The sequence below is a fragment of the Schistocerca nitens genome, chromosome 5 (assembly GCF_023898315.1).
Source record: "Schistocerca nitens isolate TAMUIC-IGC-003100 chromosome 5, iqSchNite1.1, whole genome shotgun sequence".
Classification (NCBI taxonomy): Eukaryota; Metazoa; Arthropoda; class Insecta; order Orthoptera; family Acrididae; genus Schistocerca; species Schistocerca nitens.
In genome coordinates this window covers 827303379-827328096 of record NC_064618.1, presented here as the reverse complement: position 1 = coordinate 827328096, position 24718 = coordinate 827303379, and the positions used below count along the sequence as shown (strand labels likewise).

The following is a 24718-nucleotide window of genomic DNA, read 5'->3' as shown; positions in this document are numbered from 1 at the left end:
CCACGAGGATAAAATGAGAGAGATTAGAGCCCACACAGAGGCATACTGACAGTCTTTCATTCCACGAACAATACGAGACTGGAATACAAGAGAGAACCGATAGAGGTAGTCAAGGTACCCTCCGCCACACACCGTCAGGTGGCTTGCGGAGTATGGATGTAGATGTAGATGAACACAATACTCCCCAGATCCCTTTATATCGGCGGGTCTTTCTCGCGTGACATCTAGTTGTTAATTCCACATTACACGTGGATTCTGCGTTACGTACACGTGTCCGGATACTTTTGATTAGAGAAGAAGTAGTTTCTGTACCCATTCCCTATACTACCTCTTTTTCGATCTTAAAATGCTAAAATCTACTCCAACTGAATTGTTCTGAATATTGTCACGGCACAGAATCAGTGGGGAACTTCGTGTTTGAGAGACGTGGTCCAGGAGAGAGGGGGCCGAAGTGTGCACCGCCTCGTGCGGGCGACGACTTCGGCCCGTGTGCGCCGCCGGCACGTGGACGCGGGGCCGGGCTGCACGTGGAGACGGGCCCGCACGTGGCCTGGGCGCTAACAGGCGCTAACTGTAATCGCTCTGGCCGCCTCTGTTCCCGCACGCCCCCACACCGGATGTCGGCGTCCGCTACACCATTCATTCACTCCCCGGCGCCTCACGCCTCCGCTCGCGGCTCGAGGCACCTGCAGGTGCAGGCCGCATTTCTTCCACTCGTGCCGTGTACGCAGTTTTCTCACTGGTTCTCGCTCTCTTGAGTAGCCGGTAAGCGCACTGGTGTGCAAAACTTAAGGACAGAAGTAGCTTTGGCGTGATGTGTCTCTGCCAAGCATCACTCGACTTAATTCGACTACATTCAATTATCCTCGTGTTGCTTTTGTTGATGTTCATCTTATATCCTTTCAAGACACTGTCCATTCCGTTCAACTGCTCGTCCACGTCCTTTGCTGTCTCTGACAGAATTACAATGTCATCGGCGAACCTCAAAGTTTTTATTTCTTCTCCATGGATTTTAATACCTACTCCGAATTTTTTCTTTTGTTTCCTTTACTGCTTGCTCAATATACAGATTGAATAACATCAGGGAGAAGCTACAATCCTCTTTCACTCCCTTCCCAACCACTGCTTCTTTTTTAATGCCCCTCCGGGATAGACATCAGAAAAATCGACATCGATGTTTCCAGAATCAGATTTTCACTCTGCAGCGGAGTGTGCGCTGATATTAAACTTCCTGGCAGATTAAAACTGTGTGCCGGACCGAGACTCGAACTCGGGACCTTTGCATTTCGCGGCAAAGGCAAAGGTCCCGAGTTCGAGTCTCGTTCCGGCACACAGTTTTAATCTGCCAGGAAGTTTCATAGCAGCGCACACTCCGCTGCAGAGTGAAAATCTCATTCTGGGAAGGTGGTTGTTTATAAATTGCGTGGTCCGTTTTTCCCTTGTGGAGTAGGGCCGGGTTAGAGCAACCTGCGGTTCGGGTTGTTCGGTAATATCACTATCAATCTACCGTACGTTAGTAGCTGCCTCTGTCATGTTTGTCGGATTTGGTGTGTTAACGAACTTATTGCTTGGAGCGTAACGGCGCAATACCTGAAACATATTTTGATCTTTGCAAACTTTGACATTATTGCCTATGGTCTTGAGAGACGGTATCTGTGTACCGTAGAGCATCTTAACTATTGTTTGGCCAACCTTGTAGAATTTTATATAAGTTTGCATTTCATGGGCTTTTATTTAAATGATCGTTTTAGTATATAAACTTGCCACCCTTTCAGCGTAAGACTTTTCTTAGAAGTTAATATTAAGTTGCACCTTCGGTGGCATGGTTGATATTTTAATTGTTAGTGTTTTGTACCATTTACATCTCTCCTGCAGGGGGTGCATAGTTTGTGTACTTGTGTAAATTGTTAAAACTCTTAGTTTAAAGTTATCTGGTGTGTTGCAGATTCGCACCAGTGTAGTCTTTCAGAGGCTGTTGTGAGCTGTGATACACACCAGCTTTACGAAGCTGTAAATCGTCCTTCACAGAGCCGAGTAAAGCTGCAATCCTCGTGGGGGACCGGAAGATCACTTTACACAGTGCTTCTCAACACAGCTTCGTAAAGCTGGTGTGTATCAAATTCGTTGCGGAAATTGTGAGAAGTCGTACATAGGTGAAACAACACGCACCGTTCATGAGAGCTGTGTGGAGCATCGAAGATACACACGTTTATTACAGCCAGACAAGTCAGCTGTGACCGTACATTGTATTGATACAGGGAATTCCATGAATTACGGTGATGTGAAGATTTTAACATGCATCTATTCTTTTTGGGAATCTGTCTTCAAGGAAGCTATAGAGATTCGATTAGCCAATAATTTAATAAATAGAGACAATCGTTTTCATTTGGACAAAGCATGGAATTCGGCTCTTGGGGTAATTAAACTGCAGAGACGTCGTCACGGTGTCATCGCCGCCGATCATAAATCGATAAGCGAATCGAATGTCTGTACGCCTTCGCCACAGGCGGCGCATGTGTAAGCGTATTTCTCTGCCGCCGACCAACATCTGTGACCCGCATGCGCAGTACCGCCGCGGTGGAGCATATAAGGCCGCGCTTGGCATCTTGTCGTCACGCCGATGACACTGCCTTCCGTGCCCTCGCCCGCACCCTGCAGCGCTCAAAACACCTTCTCCAATCCCATCTTGACCGGTTCACCGCTTGGTGCAACCAGTGGTTGCTTAAGGTCAATCCTGCCAAAACGCAGGCGATCATAGTAGGCAAAACCATTCCTTCCTTCTGCCTCCTCGATTTCTACATCACCATCTATGGCCGTCCTAGCGCCCTCACCCCCACCCTTAAGTACCTTGGTGTCACCCTCGACCGTCGCCTCTCCCGGACCCCCACCTCCGGACGATCCAAGCCAAGGCACGCTCCCGACTATGTCTCCTCGAGCTCCTTTCCGGCCGAACCTGGTCTGGACCCCTCTACCATCCTCCATACCTATAAATCCCTCATTCGCCCTACCCTTTGCTACCCTGCCTGGATCTCCGCCCCACCCCCCCTACCTTTTACAAATCCCTTCAGATCCTAGAACGCCATGCTCTTCGCCTCGCCTATCGCATCCGTCTCCCTTCCCCCACGCGGATCCTGTACGACCTAATTCCCTTCCCCCACCTCCTCCATTTCCTCGAACGGATACGGATCCTCTACACCTCCCGCAAACTCGATCCTCCTCACCCGCTGGTCTCCCCTATTCTCTCCCACCCCCGTCCGCTGCCGCGCCTGTACTTCCATGTCCCACCTGCTCTCCATCTCTCCACTCTCCACACCCTCTCCCAAGGTGGCTTCCGCCAGCTCCCCCTCCCTGATGATGCCCTCCTCCCCTCCATCTACCCCTCCTACCAACTTTGATCCTAACTCCCTCTTCCTGTGTTTGTTCCTTTGGGCACCCTCTCTCCCCTTTTCCCTCCCTCCTCCCTTTCTTCCCACTCCTCCCCCGGTCCTCCCCTACCTCCGTCCCTCCACTCCTCCTCCCATCTCATCTGCCACTGGCATCTTTGCTCTCCTCTCTCCTTCCCCCTCACCCTTCTTTCCCTCTTGGCAGTTCCCCGGACTCGCACACGTTAAGTGGACATTCGCGTTTCTCGTGTGTGCCGTCGTGTTTTGTGTTTAGTGTTCACCGTCACGCTCCATCGCGGCACATGTGCCATCGAAATCATCAGTGTTTGTGCGTCGTGTCAACAGTTTGTAGTGTGGATTATCGTCGAGTGTGAACGGCTCCGTGTTTCTGTGTCTACTGTTTTATTACCCACCATTATGTCAATTATGTGTATTCCTTATGTTTTTTCTCATTGTCTACTCTACGGCTGAAGAGCAGCGTCGAATGCTGGTGCCAGCCTACCTGTTGTACAGGTTTTAAAATTATAATAAAGGAAAAAAAACATCTTGTCGTCCGCCTTGTGACTCACTCTGTGGATGGCCGGACGATACGCGGCCGAAATACCAGTGGAGGAAATTTTATTTGCGCTGTTGCATGCCCGAAATTTAATGAACTATCATCATCATCATCATCATCATCATCATCATCATCACCAGAGAATAACCTACGAACAGCGACGAAGTTTTGGCAGAAGAGCTTACAACGGCTGCATACGGTCGGACCACCGTTATCTGCACGCTATCGAGTGCACACAAACTGCGCCTTTGTGCTCGTTTTAAATTTCATATCGGGCAGGCGTCACGTACAGGCGCATGTCGTGTCGGTGACGGCCGTGTTTGGATAGGTGTGCTGACTCACGCCGCGTGGCAACCGGAGGTGCGGCGTGCTGTGCTGTGTTGCGCCTGAACCAACACTGCGGCTCTCGGCCGCCGACGGCAGGCGATTGTTCGCCAAGCGCCGCCCCCCGTCTCGAGTGTCCGCCCAAACCGCGCGCGCACGTGCTCCAGTGTTTACCGGGAAATCTCATTCCGCCCGGGGGCGGGGCGCTCCCACGACATCCGAAGCGGCCCATTATCCTAAGTGTGTTCCCTTCGACGATACGGTCCTAATTTCATCACGAGAGACTGCTTTACATCTATTCCCCGGGAGACACCTAACGGTGTGTGGTGGAGGGTACATCTGATACCAATATCTCCTCCTATTCGCGAAGGTCTCCGTATCAGCTGCAATCTCCATGATTTTCTCGTCGCTGTCCTTTCGTGAGACGTGTGTCAGTAGAAGCAATATGCTGGATGATGCGCCTTCAAAAATGGTTCAAATGGCTCTGAGCACTATGGGACTTAACATCTCAGGTCATCAGTCCCCTAGAAATTAGAACTACTTAAACCTAACTAACCTAAGGACATCACACACATCCATGCCCGAGGCAGGATTCGTACCTGCCACCGTAGCGGTCGCGCGGTTCCAGAGTGAAGCGCCTAGAACCGCTCAGCCACCAGCGGCCGGCGAACCGCCTTCGAAAGAAGGCCTACGCTCTTGGAATTTTAACAACTACATCTCTCCGTGATGCACATCTTGTCTCTTGTGCAACGTCTGGACTTTCGAAATTAGTGGTAAGATCTTTTGGGACCAAACTGCTGAGGTCATCGATCTGTAAGCTTACACACTACTTAATCCAACTTAAACTAACTTACGCTACGGACAACAAACATACACCCATGCTCGAGGGAGGACTCGAACCTCCGACGGGAGGAGCCGCGCGAACCGTGACAGGACGCCCGTGACCTCTCGGCTACCCCGCGCGGCGCACCGTCTGGAGTTTGTTCATTTGATCACATGCGGATGAATCTCTGGTCACCCAGTAAGAGTAAGTGGACGTCAAGTCAGATTGCTAAGAACCAAGGTTTCTCTCCTTGAACAAGTTATCATGCTTCCTCTGGTGCAGCAAAGAAATATGCGTGACTTATGCCACTCAGTCTAGTAGTCTGCCCCGATGTACATCAATGAAGCAAAATGTTACGCTTGACCGAGCAAGGTGGCTCACTGGACTCGCATTCGGCAGGACGACGGTTCAAACACGCGTCCTGCCATCCAGATTAACATTTTCCATGATTTTCCTAAATCGTTTCAAGCAAATTCCAGGATGGTTCCTGTGAAGAGGCACGGCCGACTTCCTTCCTCATACTTTCCTAATCCGTTGGGCCGATGACCACGCTGTTAGATCCCCTCCCGCAAATCAACCAACCAAAAAAAATGGTTCAAATGGTTCTGAGCACTATGGGACTAAACATCTATGGTCATCAGTCCTCTAGAACTTAGAACTACTTAAACCTAACTAACCTAAGGACATCACACAACACCCAGTCATCACGATCAACCAACCAATCAAACAATCTTACGGATGCTCGCGAACAGTGTCTCGGTCAGTCTTGGTACTCAAAACTTCTGCATTTCATCTTGTGGCTGCTGCTCCCATATTTTCTGTGGTTTCTTTCAAATATTCAATCATGCAAACAGGATTCTGCCTTGACCGAAGACAATTTTCTTCTTTAACGTCCAGACACGTTTCGGTGAAGCTTCTCCGTCGTAAGTGCGTTCGTATTCGACAGAAAATAAAATGAAGCCACTGACAGTGGTGAAAATTCCCCCGAACATATGTGGGTGTTAAAAGACAAAACTGTCTGTTGTTCAAATGGTTCAAATGGCGCTGAGCACTATGGGACTTAACATCTGAGGTCATCAGTCCCCTAGAACTTAGAACTACTTAAACCTAACTAACCTAAGGACATCAAACAACACCCAGGCATCACGAGGCAGAGAAAATCCCTGACCCCGCCGGGAATCGAACCCGGGAACCCGGGCGCGGGAAACGAGAACGCTACCGCACGTCTGTTGTTCAAGCGAGAACCCTAATTCCATAACTGAGGTATCACCTGGAATAAGTATCCATAGGTCTACGAGCCCTTTCTCGGGAAATTGTTTAAGATTAATTACTGCCTTATGTAGATAAGTCTACCATATTTTTTGTGGTTTATTATCTCAGTGTCTTATTTTATCAGTGCTAGAGGTCAGTATACCGTTTCTTTGATACGTGTTGATGTAGCACTTCTCATTCAATTTAAATAGCAAGTGCTTATGTGCTTGGAGCACCGGCAGTTAGGGTTGTGTTTACATTACTAAGAGAGCTGTCGAGGTTGTGCAACAATAGATAATAGTAATGGACACGATCTGACGACAGCCTAATGCCAGTTGTACAATATGTGCCTTTCTGAGGGTGCCCTGATCGTAGACATTATTAACAATAAGATTTCTGTTACGTTTTAATGTGTTCTCAGGGTAGAAATAACATTTGATGAAAGGTATGTTTGTTCATTATAACCTCCTGAAACTGGTATGGGAAAGGGGATTATTAATGTCACTCAGAAATAGTGTTTTTCCCACTAAAAACATAGTCCTAGTTGCAAATTTTTACTTTTTATTCATTCCATGACTAATTTCGGGCCTAGACCCATTTTAAAATCATCATGAACTCGTAAATGGCATTTCCGAAGATGTCAAAACTGTGCAGTAAAACTTTACAGTTATCTGTATGCACTGTAAATGTTTACTACAAAGTTTTGACATCTTCGGAAATGACATTTACGAGCCATTTTAAATCATCATGAAGTCGTAGATGGCATTTCCGGAGATGTCAAGACTGTGCAATAAACATTTACAGTTATCTGTATGCACTGTAAATGTTTATTGCACAGTTTTGACATCTTCGGAAATGCCATTTACGAGTTCATGATGATTTGAAAATGAGTCTCGGCCCGAAACTAGTCATGGAATGAATAAAAAGTAAAAATTTGCAACCTGTACTGGTTTTTCGTTCTACAGATAATTTTTACTATTAACCTTTCCGTCTCTTCCTTCCCCCCCCCCCCCCCCCCATGCAGTTCGCCAGTCGTTGCTGTAAGCTTTAAAGAACTGACGAAGCTTCTACAATCCATTTCTTAAATTGCAGTTAGTTCATGTTTAGTTATTACTTTTTTTTAGTTAAATTTTCAGCAGGTAAAACGCAGAAAAGGTCTGTATCAATTTAAGTCACTCACTTCGGCGATTTTATAGTTTCTATTTGTACCTCTTAATTGAAATCTTACAAGAATATCCTCTTATAGGCGCTCTTTAGCGTAGTAGTATTGTCGACACGTGCAGTTACTTACCAGTTGATGGCAGTTAGGTACAGCGTGGCAACGGTTAGCACAACATTGCGCAGATTTTTTTTTATGTGAACTCGTTTACGATCTAGATTGTAGACTTGATCATCCGAAGTGATTTATCCGAAGACTAATGCAAAAGTATCTAGGGGAATGGATTACACCGACAGGGTTACCAAATGTTTCACTACAGGAAAGAGCAATAAAGATGGAAACGGCGTACCAGCTATGCCGAAATGTATACAATAAAAAGTCGATCTCCATCAATGCCAAGCTCAGGCACTACAATGCGGTAATAAAACCAGAAAGTTTGTATGCGATTGAATGCATCCCACTGAACAGAAAACGTCTGTTGGAGAAATTGGAAATAAAAGAGAGAAAAATACTGAGAAAGATCTTAGGACCTAAAAAGGATGGACAAGATTATAAATTGCGATCCAATAAAGAGTTATACGAGAAAATTGAAAAACTGACAACATCCTTTAAAAAGAGAAGACTGAGTTTCTATGGGCATGTCAAAAGAATGGCACCAGAAAGAACGGCAAAGAAAATCCTGGAATACATGGAAAGCAGAAAGACACAAATTAACTGGCTGAAAGAAGTAAAAGAAGACATTGCAGAAATGAACATTATACCAGAGACAGTTTACAACAGAATGGAATATAGGAATGCCATCAACAAAATACAGGGATTCAAAGACCGAACGCAATCAAAGAAGACGGGAACAACCTGGTCGCAAGAACGTAAAGAAGCCCACTCAGAAAAAATGAAGAAGTACTGGGAAGAACGCAAGAAAAAGCACAAGAAATGACTGATGCTTAGCGTAGTCCAAAGTTGACTGTAATTTTTTTTAAAAAAAAAATGCAAAACAAGAGAAAACTGAAAACAGGTTCGTGGGGGGAGTGTTTGTCAAAAAAATGGAATGAACGAAGTGTAAAAAGGCACTGCAGAGCACCGTAAATAAACAGACGTATAAAGGGACACTGACATTGAGCCCATGTAGAACATTAAAATCAAAACTATTCATCGAGAAACATGTAAGAGTCTACAGTAGGATAGTGGAACGGCTACTTTAGCTTAGCAGGTAGTAAGGCTACGTCCGAAATAGACACTGTGCATTAAAACATTATCATACGCAACGGATCAGTGTATCTATAATCATAATAATTACTTATAATGCCATTCAAATTGTTATAAAACGGTGGCACAATATTTCGCAATAGACAGAGTTACCATGATAAGACGCACTGGTTGAATGAGTTGCCAACATATGTTAGAAAGTATCTTAGCAAACGAAAGTCGTGCATACTACTCAGAAATGCAACTATCTCGAAAACTGGCATTGTCAAATAGTGAAAGAGTAAGAAACCGGTTACTTCTTATAATAACACAAAAGAGCAACCAGTCACAGATCATACTGCAGTTTGTTAAGAGCAAGTAGCACCGTTGCCGGTTTTGAATCGACAAATTCAACTCATGTTTAAAATTATTTGTAACTTAGGCGCTGTACATGTGACGCTGACTGTTCTCGTTGTGTCGAAAGCTACTTTGTTAGAGAGTTGTTTCCATGTTAGGTCCAATTACAGTAAATTAGTCTTCTTCTTACGTTGTGACCTGCTGTAAGGCACCATAACCACAAGAAACTCGCGCCACCTCGAACAGTAGTCAGCGTCGTACGTACAGAAAAAGCTACATACAATTTCAAACGTGACCTGGCGTTTGCTGATGAACGTATCGGTTAGAAAGCGGTCACGGCACTACTTCTTCCCAGTAAAGAGAACTGTTAGCAGTGTCTGGTTGCTGTTTTTACCTTATTTTTGGAGTTGACCTACATTTATAACATTGACTAGTAATTACAAGCTCCACATGTGTGAGCGTGAAATCTTATGGGACTTAACTGCTAAGGTCATCAGTCCCTAGGCTTACACACTACTTAACCTAAATTATCCTAAGGACAAACACACACAGCCATGCCCGAGGGAGGACTCCAACCTCCGCCGGGACCAGCAGCACAGTCCATGACTGCAGCGCATTAGACCGTTCGGCACAAGCTCCACAAATCGAACCAGATTAGTTCGAAGAACCCAATACACTGACGCGCAGGCCACGTGCGGTACTCACGTGGGAATGGAGGCGTAGTAGAGCAGCAGCGTCGCCACCTGGTGGCGGTCCAGCGACGCCCTGGCGACGCTCTGCGAGTCGATCATGATCAGCGGACGCCCTTTGAGGTCATGCGTCCCTGCAAACAACGAAAACAAACACCCGTCAGGCTCCCTGGTATAAATGTGTACATACGAGCTCTTCACCACCGCACCTTTTCCTCAGTCGAGACATTTGTGTAAAAGATACCAAGTTTTTTTTCAAGGTGTTATTGTTTGCTACAGGAATAGCCGCGACGAACTTCAAGGAGATTTAGTTCTTAAAAAAAAAAGGCGATCTTTTGTCATTCAGCCAATACGCTGTGGAGAGACGGTTTGGGGTGTCCAGCCTTTCTCTGAGATGTTTCACCACCACTGGAGTAGAATACGTCACGATAATTAGGAATAGGCTGGTTTTAGACTAGGCTACAGATAAATTAGGACAGGAGACGATCTTTTGCCTTTTTTTTATTTCATGTTTATGCTTACAGCGTGGAAACACTATCGGAAAAATTTTCACTTGTACTCTGAGTTCCTCGGCTGATGTCTGGAGGTATCTCTGTGACATCAGTGTGTCAGTGATGACACCGGTGGCCGATTGTGGCGATAGATACGAGGCACGTGGAGAATCGAGATACACTGATTAAACATTGTAATGAGGCAGGATTCGGTAACGACTGGCTACTGGTAGTTTAATGGTAGTATTTTCCCACAGTTGGAGGGGGTGGGGGTGGAAGGGCATATTCATTGGCGAAAGTGAGCGTTCAGTGGGCATCCAATGAGGCAGACTCATGGCAGTGAAGATCGTGGCGGTGCAGCGTCTCCTCATCCCTCCTGTATGGCGGCAGATTCTTTCAGCCCGGACGGCCGGCCACGCCCGTGCAGCAGCACGACTCGCCCCTGCGGGCCTCAGTTGACCGCCCGTCTCGCGCCGACGCGGCTCACTACCCTCCACTCGCCACCTGCTGGCGTCGCCCTCTTCTGGGTATTGGACTGTAGCGCCGTGTCGGTATCAACTCTTACTTACAAGGGAGCTTCCCCATCGCACCCCCCTCAGATTTAGCCAAGTGGATGGGCCTTGAAAAACTGAACACAGATCAATCGAGACTTGAACCGAGGACCTCTCGTTCCGCAGCTGCCCACGCTAACCACGGTGCTCCTGAGCTCACACTATCCTTGATGTTGCCTATCTTGCACATGGACTACTTAGTTTGTAAATTTTGCTTATTTTTTTCATAGTTCCACACAACTTCTTCCTGTTTTCTCGATTGATCTGTGTTCGCCGGCGGTGGTCTCGCGGTTCTAGGCGCGCTGTCCGGAACCGTGCGACTGCTACGGTCGCAGGTTCGAATCCTGCCTCGGGCATGGATGTTTGTGATGTCCTTAGGTTAGTTAGGTTTAAGTAGTTCTAAGTTCTAGGGGACTTGAACCATTTTTTGATCTGTGTTCAGTTTTTCAAGGCCTATCCACTGTGCCAACTTATAACTAAATCTGAGGGGGGTGCGATGGGGAGGTTCCCTTGTTAGATCGCAGTAATCCCTAATTCCCAAAAACACAACTCACATTACATCGCTACTCGGATTTTTTTTGTAATATATGGTGATACTCCAATTAGACAGGCAATCGATTTCGCTATACACGGAACACAACAGTATTTTATTGCACAGCCATCTTGCTGCGAATTTCTATCGTGAAAGGTTGCAATACGGAATACCTTTATGACTTAGCTCCGCCCCCCTTTCACCTTCGATGGAACATTCCAGCGAAGAAAACTAGGTAGTCCTGAGAGTCACAATACACATTTTTCACAAAATAATAATTAAAACAAAAAACAGGACAATTCAACTGCGAGTACGAATCGCGCTTTGAGGGTTCCGTACAAAGTTAATAAACAAGTAAACACAGTCCGAACAGGCTCTGAAGTCCCAGTGGTACCGACAGGCCGCCGTGTCATCCTCAGACCTTAGGCTTCAGCGGAAACGGATGGGCATGTGGTCAGCACACCGCTCTCTCAGCAGTTACCAGTTTTCGTGAAAGGTCCCTCTACTTCTCTATCAAGTAACTCCTCAATTGGCGTCACAAGGACTGAGTGTAACTCGCTTGCCAACAGTAATTACGTATGTAGATGATAATTACTTCTTGCAGTCATTGGCCGGTGCAAGTCTTTTTATTGCACCCTACTTCGGCGACTTGCGTGCCCCTAGCCAGTTTCACAAATGGGGAAAGAAGACGTGCAGTCGAACGTGGTATACGAACCACGTCTTGCTTCTGGTTACTCCTCACATGAGGGGTGAAGACTAGAAAAGAAAAATGAAAAATCCGTGATTCGACCCAAATTCGATCCCGCGATATTTCGGTTTCCAGACATTCGCTTTACCGCTACGCCCCCAAATTCAGTATATACAGGTAGTTCATTTATAGTTTTTGATAAGTGAGTTTGCGATTATCGAAATATGTGACATACATTGCTGTATCTTTTGACTGCTTGAAGTTTCACACAGCCAAGGAACCGTAGACCTAAGTATCTGACGTAAATTTCAAATTGAAAACGGGTCTTAAATAATCGCTCAGACTGATAAGAGACAGGTGGACAAAGAAAGTGATCCCGTAAGGGTTCCATTCCTACCAGTTGAGCTACAGAACTCTAAAAACGACGAGCACATGAGATTCATGAATAGGGTGCATAGTAATTAACCCTTCCCAGCCCAGTGGGTCAGATTGGACACATTGCAGGTTTTTGATATTTCTGCAGTATCCACGAAAGCCCACTGATTCCGGCCTGCTGTGGCCGAGAGGCTCTAGGCGCTTCAGTCCGGACCCGCGCAGCTGCTACGGTCGCAGGTTCGAATCCTGCCTCGGGCCTGGATGTGTGTGATGTCGTTAGGTTAGTTAGGTTTAAGTAGTTGTAAGTCTAGGGGACTGATGAACTCATATGTTAAGTCCCATAGTGCTTAGAGCCATTTGAACCTACTGGTTCCACACGGCACCACTGCGTTCTAGCGTGTAGACTACATCACTGGATGGCAGCACCAAGACTATAATGAGTACTGAGTCCATATGGACACATCAGAAAAAAACTACACCAATTCAGAATTTTTTTTTGAAATCATGTTTAATGTGTTTCTAGAAGAATTTACAATCCATAAACATTGTTTTCTAATTCAGCATAAAATTTCGGGTGGAAAGGGTTAATAATGGAAACTCAAAAGGCTGAAAATTTACAATAATAAAAGCAAAGTTCACAAAGGAGCCATCTGGTAGGTAATCGTGAATGTGTTGATACGAGACACCACGACCTGAGTGTGAAATATTGTCACAGACAGAAAAAACGTGCTCGAAGGGTGAACTTTTCAGTTAAGTCCCCATATAATTGCGCTCATATATCGCCCACGGCCTACCTTAACATGAAATACAACACTACATCAGTAATCTACTGCACACGTGTATCTCTTAAAGGAGGTATTATAGGCATCGTTCTTGCATTTCGATGGTATAAGGCACTCGCCTCTTTTTCTCTGAAATTACAAATTCCTCCAAACATTCATGGCAAGTGGCAGCACCAGAAATCGATGGTATATAAAGCGAATCGCGAAGAAGTGTAAAACAGTGCAGTAGTTATAACAATGAGAAAACGGAGCGATTTATTCGACGTCCAACAGGGGATGATCACTGGCTTTCGGGCCAAGGATTCCCGAAACGGCTAAGTTCATAAACTACTCGCGCGCCGTGGTTAAAGTATACCGTGCCTGGCAAAATGTCGCCTCAGATTCAACAAATATATAATTTCTCTTCCAGTGATGAAAACTTAAATAACTGAAACCGGCGAAAAATAAAGTTACATATATGCAGCTGATGGCTAAAAAATGCTTTCCTTTAAATAAATTTGAACAATGGGCTACATGGTGTCTACCACAAATCACTCTAATCACCATTTACAGCTCCAAAAATATTATTTCTGAAGATAGACTTGTCGCATAACATGGTACAAACAACAACGCTTCAAAATGTCACGATACTCGCCTCACTCGTTCATTACTTATGCTCTTCCTTACTAAGGAGCTTCAGAGCGGAGAGTAACTGCCCCATCTCCTTTACTGTACGTTTCTACTAGGCTGTTTGAGGAGCCACAGATTTCTAATTGGCGGTGGGCATTCAAAATAACACAGTGATTCATCCTTTGAAATCTAGCAAAAACGTCGCTTTCAAAATAACGTGCAATTTCGCAACAAATCACAGGGCGGGCACCTCTCCAGAATAACGACGTGTTTGAGGACAGGGCCGGAGAAACTGTCGGGACACGCACCAGTGCGTACGTCGCCTCTCTTCGGCTCTCTGGTCTCGCCTCTCCCTGCGCCTGGACGCGCGCGATCGCAGCCGATCGGGAAAGGCGGCCAGAAGGAAGGCGCAGCACGGGGCCGACGGCGACCCGCTTCCCACGGCTGACCTTGTGCCGGCAGGGACGATGCCCGGGGGTCACCACCTGTCACGCTGCCGGCTAACCCTGTCGCCCCCCCCCCTCTGTCGGCCATTCGTCGCTCCAGCACCGACACCGCCTGCGCTCTTCTCCACCGGCCGCGCACAGCCGTTCTGCGGGTAGCATACCTCTCAGCCGTCGCGGCTCGATAGAGCTGCAAAACGTCGTCTCTTTGCAACGTTTAAGGACGACGATTTGCTCAGCGCTACAGTCTACAGAATTGCGCTCTGTTACGGGCTGCGAACGAGTTTGTTAGCAGTGGACGTACCATCGTTCGTACCGTGTTGTAACTTCGGCAGCGCTCGTACCGTGTTGTAACTTCCGAATTTTCTTGCCATACATTTTTAGAATTATCGAGCGTGTCTTTTGCTGGGCTAATATAGACAAGACGACTTACGACGGTACTGTAAGGTGTCTCCAAAGTCTATTCGAGAACAACGTTGTAATATTTTCATGGCAGGTTCTGTGTCTTTTCGTCCGATAAGATCACCTTGTAGCGGATATAATATTGATGAAAGATTCTTAAAAGTCATTTTATAATCTCTCTAGAAGCGGCATGCTTGTCACGCTCGCACCTGCATTACTTTCTGCAGCTGGCAATCGGGCAAAATGCCGGTAGAGCATCTGTCCAGATTGCAGCGAAGGCACTGGCAATATGAAGCTTTGATGCGCTCCGTGAGACGTAATCTCGTGGCTAAACTGAAATAGTACTGCACCTTAATGGCACCTGTTCGTGCTCACGTTTGATTTTCAAATTTAAAAAAAAATCTGTGATCTCTGTCTGGCAAAAAAATTAATTTTACCTCGGATAATTAGCATATTTTTGCTTACTATAATGTTCAATGTGTTATATGAAAGGGGTCCTTTTAAATAATTATATGGGCAAAAATTTTATAACAAAGTATGTAATGTTAACTTTATGAGTTCCAGCAATTAGTTTAGAAAGTGAATTTTTTTAAAGAAAAAGTGACTTATAATTGTTGAAAGGGATGGTGTCTATGAAGAGAGCCCGACTAATCGTGTACCAGGGCAGCTTCTTTTATGCAAAATCTATCAAATGAAGGACAGGGGGTGAACAGAATTGTGACTACGAAATTAGAACAACATTGCAGTGAGAAAATACTTTCCGGTTTTCCATATGCAAAATCTTTAAAATGAAGGACAGGGGATGACCGGAATTTTGACTACGAAATTAGAACAACATACGGACAGATTTACCACCCCCAGAATTTCTTTAGCACTGTTTTAGCATGTGTACCGTACGTTCTTCTCGTAAACTTATCTGAACTTAGTGATGTTAACAGAAATTACGTGTCCTTGAACTGACATTGCCTAAATGAAACAGAAAATAAATATTACTCGGTAAATTATTAAAGTTGTAAATCGACTTTTCATTCAGAACCAAGCAGTAAATAAGAGAAGCGAAGGCAGTGTTCAAAACGGTTTCCTAGTCGCCACTCGAAATTTCCTTAGTTGCCAGCTACCGCGATGCATTACTATGGTCTCTCAGCAGCTGTTATCAACTGGTGTTCGGCCTTACACATTTTCTAAAAATTGTCAAATCAACCATCCGTGTAGTATCAAACACTAACAAATGAAAAAAAATGAAAAAGTCAAAACATGCATGCAACAAGTACCACATCGATGCCGAAATCTTGCACGTTGCGGACAGTTAAGTAAAAAAGTTGTGCTTCTCATCAAACATGAATACTTCCTACTTCACTACTGAAGAATAACCAAAAACTTTCAGACATACCAAACGTTCTTGAACTAAATACTAAATGAATGTCGGACCGCAAGTAATTGGGAATGATTAGTAAAGGAACCCACACGACGCTCCTGCGTGCCAACGGTTCAAACAAATGCAGAGAGGGACTCATGTACTAAAAGAACAGACATAAACGCGAATAATACGAGCCTTTAACTTCCGTAGAACGATGAAGAATAAAAGGTACAAACGGAACAACGATAAAACAAACAGTCGTCCTACATTATATAATCCGAACACATGTCAGAGTTGAAAACAAAATTCAATAAAATTACTGTAGTTACCGGTGAAAATTACCACGATAAAGTGTGTTTCCGATAAATTAATCAGATCTTCCTACCATCTTGAGTCCATCGAAGCAACGTTCACTTATACCGATTTCTGGAATGGTAGATACAGACAGAAGACAGGTGTTCAGATTCTTTACAACAGAGAAAAAAATGTTAAATTACTGAGTAGTTACTGATTAAGCTACGGCAATGCTGCATGACGGGTGAATGCTATGGACGGTCACTGCACATACCTGGGCAGGTACTCTTAACTAGAAATCGGATGCTTTGTACAGACACTACAACCAGTCACTTCGGAACGCTGCTTTTTTTAAAAAAAATTTATTCTTCCATTGTGGAGCTTTAGACTCAGCAGGTTCACCTCCAGTTGGTGGGTATTTACATGCAATTTACACTTTATTCTACATGCAGCTAGTCTCTAGAGTCATGGTTCTCGTCAAAATAGTTGAATATGTATAGATTTGGTATTTTAACACATAAATAAAGGATTGCGTTGTTATTTTGTTGCTGAGACGTTGCGTAATTCCTGATTTTTGTGAAATCAAGAGTGGCACTTTAAAAGGCTCCATTACACACAAACACGGAAAACATTGCACTTAGTTTAACAACTTTCGTGCAGTTGTTTGACTTAAGCCCTACGAATGACAAGCTATGAGAGAGGACACTTTGTCACGTCAAGCAAGTTCTTCGGCCTGCTAGAGTGAGCTGTCGAAAGGTATTATATGTAATTGAGAATGAAGATAGCGTAACTAAACATAATTCTACGATTTCCTTACACATACTGTACTAACGGCACTTGGCCCTAAGGGAACCGTATTACTGCGAATTGTGCAGGGCAAATGTACTGTACATCACATGCCAGTGCCTAATACGAGGAGCATTCGATAAGACTGCAACACTTTTTTTTTCCTGAAAGGAGGTTCGTTTCATTCAGGATTCCAATAATCATATTATTCCCCACTCTTTTGGCTACAATACCATATTTCTGAGCATAGTCTCCGTGAAACGCGACGGCCTTACGCCACCTTACTGGGACGGCCTGTATGCCCGCATGCCACGACCCTACTGGTCGACGTCGGAGGCAACGTCTTGCTGCATCAGAACCTCCCCCGTAGCCACAAACTCTTCCCGCGTAGTGCATCCATCACTGGGCGAAACTTGTTGCTCGTTGTGGTTTTCTGATACGCGGCCAGGAATCCGGCAGCCAACATACACTCCTGGAAATGGAAAAAAGAACACATTGACACCGGTGTGTCAGACCCACCATACTTGCTCCGGACACTGCGAGAGGGCTGTACAAGCAATGATCACACGCACGGCACAGCGGACACACCAGGAACCGCGGTGTTGGCCGTCGAATGGCGCTAGCTGCGCAGCATTTGTGCACCGCCGCCGTCAGTGTCAGCCAGTTTGCCGTGGCATACGGAGCTCCATCGCAGTCTTTAACACTGGTAGCATGCCGCGACAGCGTGGACGTGAACCGTATGTGCAGTTGACGGACTTTGAGCGAGGGCGTATAGTGGGCATGCGGGAGGCCGGGTGGACGTACCGCCGAATTGCTCAACACGTGGGGCGTGAGGTCTCCACAGTACATCGATGTTGTCGCCAGTGGTCGGCGGAAGGTGCACGTGCCCGTCGACCTGGGACCGGACCGCAGCGACGCACGGATGCACGCCAAGACCGTAGGATCCTACGCAGTGCCGTAGGGGACCGCACCGCCACTTCCCAGCAAATTAGGGACACTGTTGCTCCTGGGGTATCGGCGAGGACCATTCGCAACCGTCTCCATGAAGCTGGGCTACGGTCCCGCACACCGTTAGGCCGTCTTCCGCTCACGCCCCAACATCGTGCAGCCCGCCTCCAGTGGTGTCGCGACAGGCGTGAATGGAGGGACGAATGTGTCGTCTTCAGCGATGAGAGTCGCTTCTGCCTTGGTGCCAATGATGGTCGTATGCGTGTTTGGCGCCGTGCAGGTGAGCGCCACAATCAGGACTGCATACGACCGAGGCACACAGGGCCAACACCCGGCATCATGGTGTGGGGAGCGATCTCCTACACTGGTCGTACACCACTGGTGATCGTCGAGGGGACACTGAATAGTGCACGGTACATCCAAACCGTCATCGAACCCATCGTTCTACCATTCCTAGACCGGCAAGGGAACTTGCTGTTCCAACAGGACAATGCACGTCCGCATGTATCCCGTGCCACCCAACGTGCTCTAGAAGGTGTAAGTCAACTACCCTGGCCAGCAAGATCTCCGGATCTGTTCCCCATTGAGCATGTTTGGGACTGGATGAAGCGTCGTCTCACGCGGTCTGCACGTCCAGCACGAACGCTGGTCCAACTGAGGCGCCAGGTGGAAATGGCATGGCAAGCCGTTCCACAGGACTACATCCAGCATCTCTACGATCGTCTCCATGGGAGAATAGCAGCCTGCATTGCTGCGAAAGGTGGATATACACTGTACTAGTGCCGACATTGTGCATGCTCTGTTGCCTGTGTCTATGTGCCTGTGGTTCTGTCAGTGTGATCATGTGATGTATCTGACCCCAGGAATGTGTCAATAAAGTTTTCCCTTCCTGGGACAATGAATTCACGGTGTTCTTATTTCAATTTCCAGGAGTGTACATTTGAGTACCGCAACTGGTCAGAGTGTGTGTCAGCACTACCAACAGAACGTCTAGTCGTGCAGCGAGGTGTTTGATTGTAATCCGCAGATCACCTCGAATGAGAGTGTCCGCACGTTCCAACACTGTAGGAGGCACAGCCGTGTACGGCAGGCTCGCACGCGAGAATAGGGCAGGTTTCCGGGATCTTGTGGCGATGAGAGCAGACGCCTGGCCCACCAACTCACGTGCTTTTGATCAGTACCAGGTTTCCGTAGACATTCCGCAAGCACCTATGAATATCGGCGATGCTCTGGTTTTCCACCAAAAGAAACACTATGACCGCTCTCTGCTTGGAATGCACCTCTGTTGCAGACGCCATTCTGAAGCCTGCACATAGCGCCACCACATATCGGAGCTTCACGAGACTATGGGGGCTGAAGTGGATATATTCCACGAGGTTCCACAGCAAATTTCGTACTTTTTCAACTGAAATTGGACGGGAAAAAAGTGCTGATTACTTACTGAACCTCCTTCGTAGTAACGCTTTAATTGTTCCGTTAGGATGTGGATAGTGACATCAAATTCCTTTATAAAAAGTCGGAATGCTTTAGGTAATTTGATTAACTAAGTAAAATTCCTTTCAACGCACATTCATCGATGTGTTTTCTAGACTGAATACGTCCCAAAAATTCTGTTAATAAATCTAATACTGAATTGGTATTATGCAATTACTCGTGATACACAGCCGTGGACAAGTCGACGTACTGATTCCTGAACACTGGCGTACTTAAGCGCACGAAATCTTACACTAATATTATTGTACTTCTCAGAAAAGATTGACTGGATTCCATGTGGATTTTGTCAATTCTTTTGTTAAAATTTGTATCTAATGTATTTAGCAGCTTTTTCTAGGATTCCTGGCCGCAGCCGTTTCTCAGTGATAATGGTGTTTCATTATAGGGTAGAATATTTTTGGCGACCAACCTTGGGTACCTTTGCTTCTTGGGTGCTGCTCGTGCTTCGCACGGGATATAGCTCTCCAGTTTCCTGGACGAAATCAGCGACGCTGGAAGCTTAGCTACAGTTAGGTTGTGGCACTGAGGTAATGTACGGATTTTCTCGCGATTATTTCATAAATACTTCTGACAGTCATATAACACTGAGAGAATAAGGAAATAAATGTAATAAAAGAATCACAGCAGTGGCCCGAGGTGCTACAAAACGGCGCTTCCAGTGCGAAGAACTCTATTGTAAATCTATAGAGTGACTGATTAAACATTAGAATTTTTTAGGTTTGAGAACGTCTGAACAAGTGTTTTTAGGAAAGATCCTAAGCGTTCACTAATGGTAGTACATTTACGGACATGGTCAACTGAACGGGCCACTCAGGATACGTACGTTCGTCAGAGCGTTTGTGGTGTGAGCTACGTGTGAGGTCCTGCAATATCCTGCTGGAATACGCACAGCTGTACCCTAACAGTGCTCATCCACAAAGCAAAAACACTAGCAAACTCCCCCACTGTTGAGGCCGTCTACCTTTGAAACTAGTTAAACATGCACTCTGTGTACAATTAAATGCCCTCTTGCTTTTAAGAAGAAGTCGAAGCATTCTCTCCTGTCTTCATGATAATGTTTCCCCAGAAAATTAACGTATGTGACCAGTTTTCCCTCTGTCAAACGGCGAAGCAAATATTAAACGCCTTCTCCCATTTACGCTTCTTTCTCTTTCCTTTTCTTAATGAGTCACGTCAGTTTCTTTGCCTTTACTTCGTTAATTGTGTTTAATTACGCTAGTCTTTCTCTCCTTCCTGCACTGGTCTGACGTCCGTGGATCTACCTTCCTGTAACTTGTCCTTATTCCTGCAGTTCTCATGAACGAATGTGATGTGTTTTATTTCTAAAGTTCCGAAACTCAATCAGTAAAAACGAAATCCTTACAGAAACACTCTGTTATCCGTCTACCAGTCAGTCCGTCTGTTAGGACCCTTTGCTTGCAGGAACGAGCAGAGGTCTGAAGTTGAAATTGCCTTCCATTAGGAATGTGGAATGCACTCAACGAGTGTGATATGATTTTCAGTCATTTTATGTCAGAATTTATAAAACAAATCCAGATTTAGGCTAGTAACTAGCTATTATCAATGCAGTATTTCAGGTTTTTAATACGTGCCCAAGTACGAAAACCCCTGTTGTTTAGCTCTTGTCACAATTGATTCATGATTAATGGTCTAGGCATGTATTAAAAGTATGAAATACTGCATTGATAATGGCTAGTTACTAGCCGAATTCTGGATTTGATTTAATAAAGCCACAAGGAAACGATTGATAGCTGCTCTCCATCATTTTGAAAGTTGAAATTTGCGGAAAATATTAAGGTCTACCGTGCCTTAGCAGTGTTAATGTTTAAGCTTCTAAGTCAATGCAGTCAAAAAATACGGCCATTTATGATACATTTTTCGACACTCACACTCACCCATCAAAACCTATATATATATATATATATATATATATATATATATATATATATATATATATATAAAAGTTTGTACGGAATTCTGAGAGCGTGAGTGCTCCTCGCACCTGTCCGTTTTTTTTTATTTTTTTGGACTATAGTAATTACTACATTTTTGTAATGTAGTATATTAAATATAACTTATAACATGCTTAAAGCAATAAATGAATTGAAAAATATGTAGGACGCCTGTTTAGATGTAAGAGATGGCCTAATGACCCTAATCTTGCAATGGTAATAAAAAATCAACAAATGAAATAAAATAAAAATGGTAGCAGGTCATGAAGGTTAGGACAACAGAGTTTACCATTCTCGCCACGTATTGCCGAGCAATCGGTCTTCAAGCAACAATTATCAAATCAGCCCTTCTGTCAAATCCAGTAGCTCGCCACGCCATGATAACAAAAGCTGGTGCGGTATGATCTCGACAATAGGTCCCCTATGTGAGCTTCCACCAGGTCCTCTACGGGGACGATGCCGGCGATCTGACGGCCAAAAACGCAAACGAGTCTCATCGCTCAGTACCACAGTCCATGCCACTCAATGTATCAGGCTCTACACATTGCAAATTTCTGTTGTCTGTGGTACGATGTCTGTGGTAAACGCCGTATGACAACTCGAGATCTCTGCGAAACTTACATTAGTCTGTTCCCGATAGTTCGTCATGGCACACTGCCAGTAAACATTGACTGGATCACAACTTTTATAATCCGACTATTCGTAAGAGGGGCAACGGCCTTGCCGCAGTGGATACACCGCTTCCCGTGAGATGACCGAAGGTAAGCGCTGTTGGCCGTGGCCGGCACTTGGATGGGTGACCATCCAGCCGCCATGAGCTGTTGCCATTTTTCGGGGTGCACTCAGCCTCGTGATGCCAATTGAGGAGCTACTCGACCGAATAGTAGCGGCTCCGGTCAAAGAAAACCATCGTAACGACCGGGAGAGCGGTGTGCTGACCCCACGCCCCTCCTATCTGCATCCTCAACTGAGGATGACACGGCCGTCGGATGGTCCCAATGGGCCACTTGTGGCCTGAAGACTGAGTGCTTATTCGTAAGAGGCAGTAGAACAGTCTTACGATCTTCTCGCAGGACCTCTTCCTACGTCTGAGACAAATCGTCACCCCCCCCCCCCCCCCCCCCCGTTCCGTTGTCATCGGGCTAAAATGAATTGGCTGCACCATCTGTCGGTGAAAGGCTGCCCTGTCCCTCTTGCCAATGACTGGACCTTTCTCAATGTCCGACAGGTGGCGATCGTGTGCACGTGGACGTCCTCTGTGCATACTTCGATGCTGTCTCCATCTAGAAACTTCCGATACCTTTACACACATCCAGTCAACTCTGGTTTACTGACACCGCTCTCCATCTCTAGGAATATTTTTTTCTATACTGAAAATAAGCTCGCAGAATAATTATATTGTAATCAATATATCACATAGGAATGGAAGTGTTTGAATACCAGTTCGGCAGTATTCCGTCGAGGCGTTCATGGTGTAATACGTCTCAGTCAGTCTAGCATCGTGGAACATGTACCGCCTTTACATATTTCTACATTACATCTACATACATATTCCGCAATCGACCATACGGTGCGTGGCGAAGGGTACCTCGTATTACAACTAGCATCTTCTCTCCCTGTTCCACTCCCAAACAGAACGAGGGAAAAATGACTGCCTATATGCCTCTATACGAGCCCTAATCTCTCTTATCTTATCTTTGTGGTCTCTCCGCGAAATATAAGTTGGCGGCAGTAAAATTATACTGCAGTCAGCCTCAAATGCTGGTTCTCTAAATTTCCTCAGTAGCGATTCACGAAAAGAACGCCTCCTTTCCTCTAGAGACTCCCACCCGAGTTCCTGAAGCACTTCCCTAACACTCGCGTGTTGATCAAACCTACCAGTAACAAATCTAGCAGCCCGCCTCTGAATTCCTTCTATGTCCTCCCTCAATCCGACCTGATAGGGATCCCAAACGCTCGAGCAGTACTCAAGAATGGGTCGTATTAGTGTTTTATAAGCGGTCACCTTTACAGATGAACCACATCTTCCCAAAATTCTACCAATGAACCGAAGACGACTATCCGCCTTCCCCACAACTGCCATTACATGCTTGTCCCACTTCATATCGCTCTGCAATGTTACGCCCAAATATTTAATCGACGTGACTGTGTCAAGCGCTACACTACTAATGGAGTATTCAAACATTATGGGATTCTTTTTCCTATTCATCTGCATTAATTTACATTTGTCTATATTTAGAGTTAGCTACCATTCTTTACACCAATCACAAATCCTGTCCAAGTCATCTTGTATCCTCCTACAGTCACTCAACTACGACACCTTCCCGTACACGACAGCATCATCAGCAAACAGCCGCACATTGCTATCCACCCTATCCAAAAGATCATTTATGTAGATAGAAAACAACAGCGGATTTCGAGCGCAGTTCTGTCACAGAGCTAAGCAAGTCCACATGCGGCTACGGCAGTGCACAGGTAACGTGAGCGAGACATTTCTAGATTACAGACCGGGAGGAGGTACTTCAGAGTTGGAACAGGCACTACCGACAACACTGGACAGACGGCGGGACGCCTACTAAATGTTGTTAAGTCCCATCTCGATAGCCGCGTGCCTACTCGTTTACCGATCGTATTCCGCCCGTGATGGATGGCCCCGAACGGAGAAGGCGTACGATCGTATCGAGAGACTAATAACACGGAGATATGAGGTCGGCGGCTCGCCGACGCGGCGGGGTCGATGTCGTGCGAGTGGTGACCGGGGAGCGGCGAGATCTGTCAGATAGGCGGCCGCGGCAGCTTCTGTAATTAAGACGGCCGACCGCTAGGCGGCTGCTACCTAGCAGGACCAGTGCCACGACCAGGACGTGCGCCTGCCTACCTGTGGGCGCCCGCTCCCCGCCATACATTCCTCAGCCCGAGCCGGCACACTTCTGCCCATCGCTGTCGGCAGCTGACGCGCCCTTTCCACTCTGCTGCCCTTCTGTTTGTTTCACGTACAGCCCAAGGTAGAGGCCATAACGTGATGGAAACCACTGAAACATCAAGCACATCCCACGTTATAATGTGCACATGTGCTCGACTCCGTTTTCAATCTCTTTTTCTTTTTCCCAACTGGGGAGCGCGTTTGAACTTACGCTTAACTTTCTTCCTTCGCCATATCTCTCCATCCACTCCTGCCGTATCTTCTTCCATTTTTCTGTCCATCCCGCAGCTTGTCGCTGAATTTTCTACTTTCATTGTCTTTAACGTTTGTTTGCATTGCCATCTTCGACTGCAGCTGTTCCATA

General features: G+C 45.9%; 1 protein-coding gene across 1 annotated transcript in view; it reads right to left on the bottom strand.

The window, feature by feature from the left end:
- The window catches only part of LOC126260741 (uncharacterized), a 702522-nt gene extending 678185 nt beyond the window's left edge, over window positions 1-24337 (bottom strand). The window contains exons 1-2 of the mRNA XM_049958080.1: window positions 24310-24337; window positions 9744-9861 (exon numbers count right to left, since the gene is read on the bottom strand). Of these exons, the coding sequence (XP_049814037.1) occupies window positions 9744-9861; window positions 24310-24337 (146 nt within the window). The remainder of the gene's footprint in view (window positions 1-9743; window positions 9862-24309) is intronic.
- Between the last annotated feature and the right edge of the window lie 381 nt (window positions 24338-24718).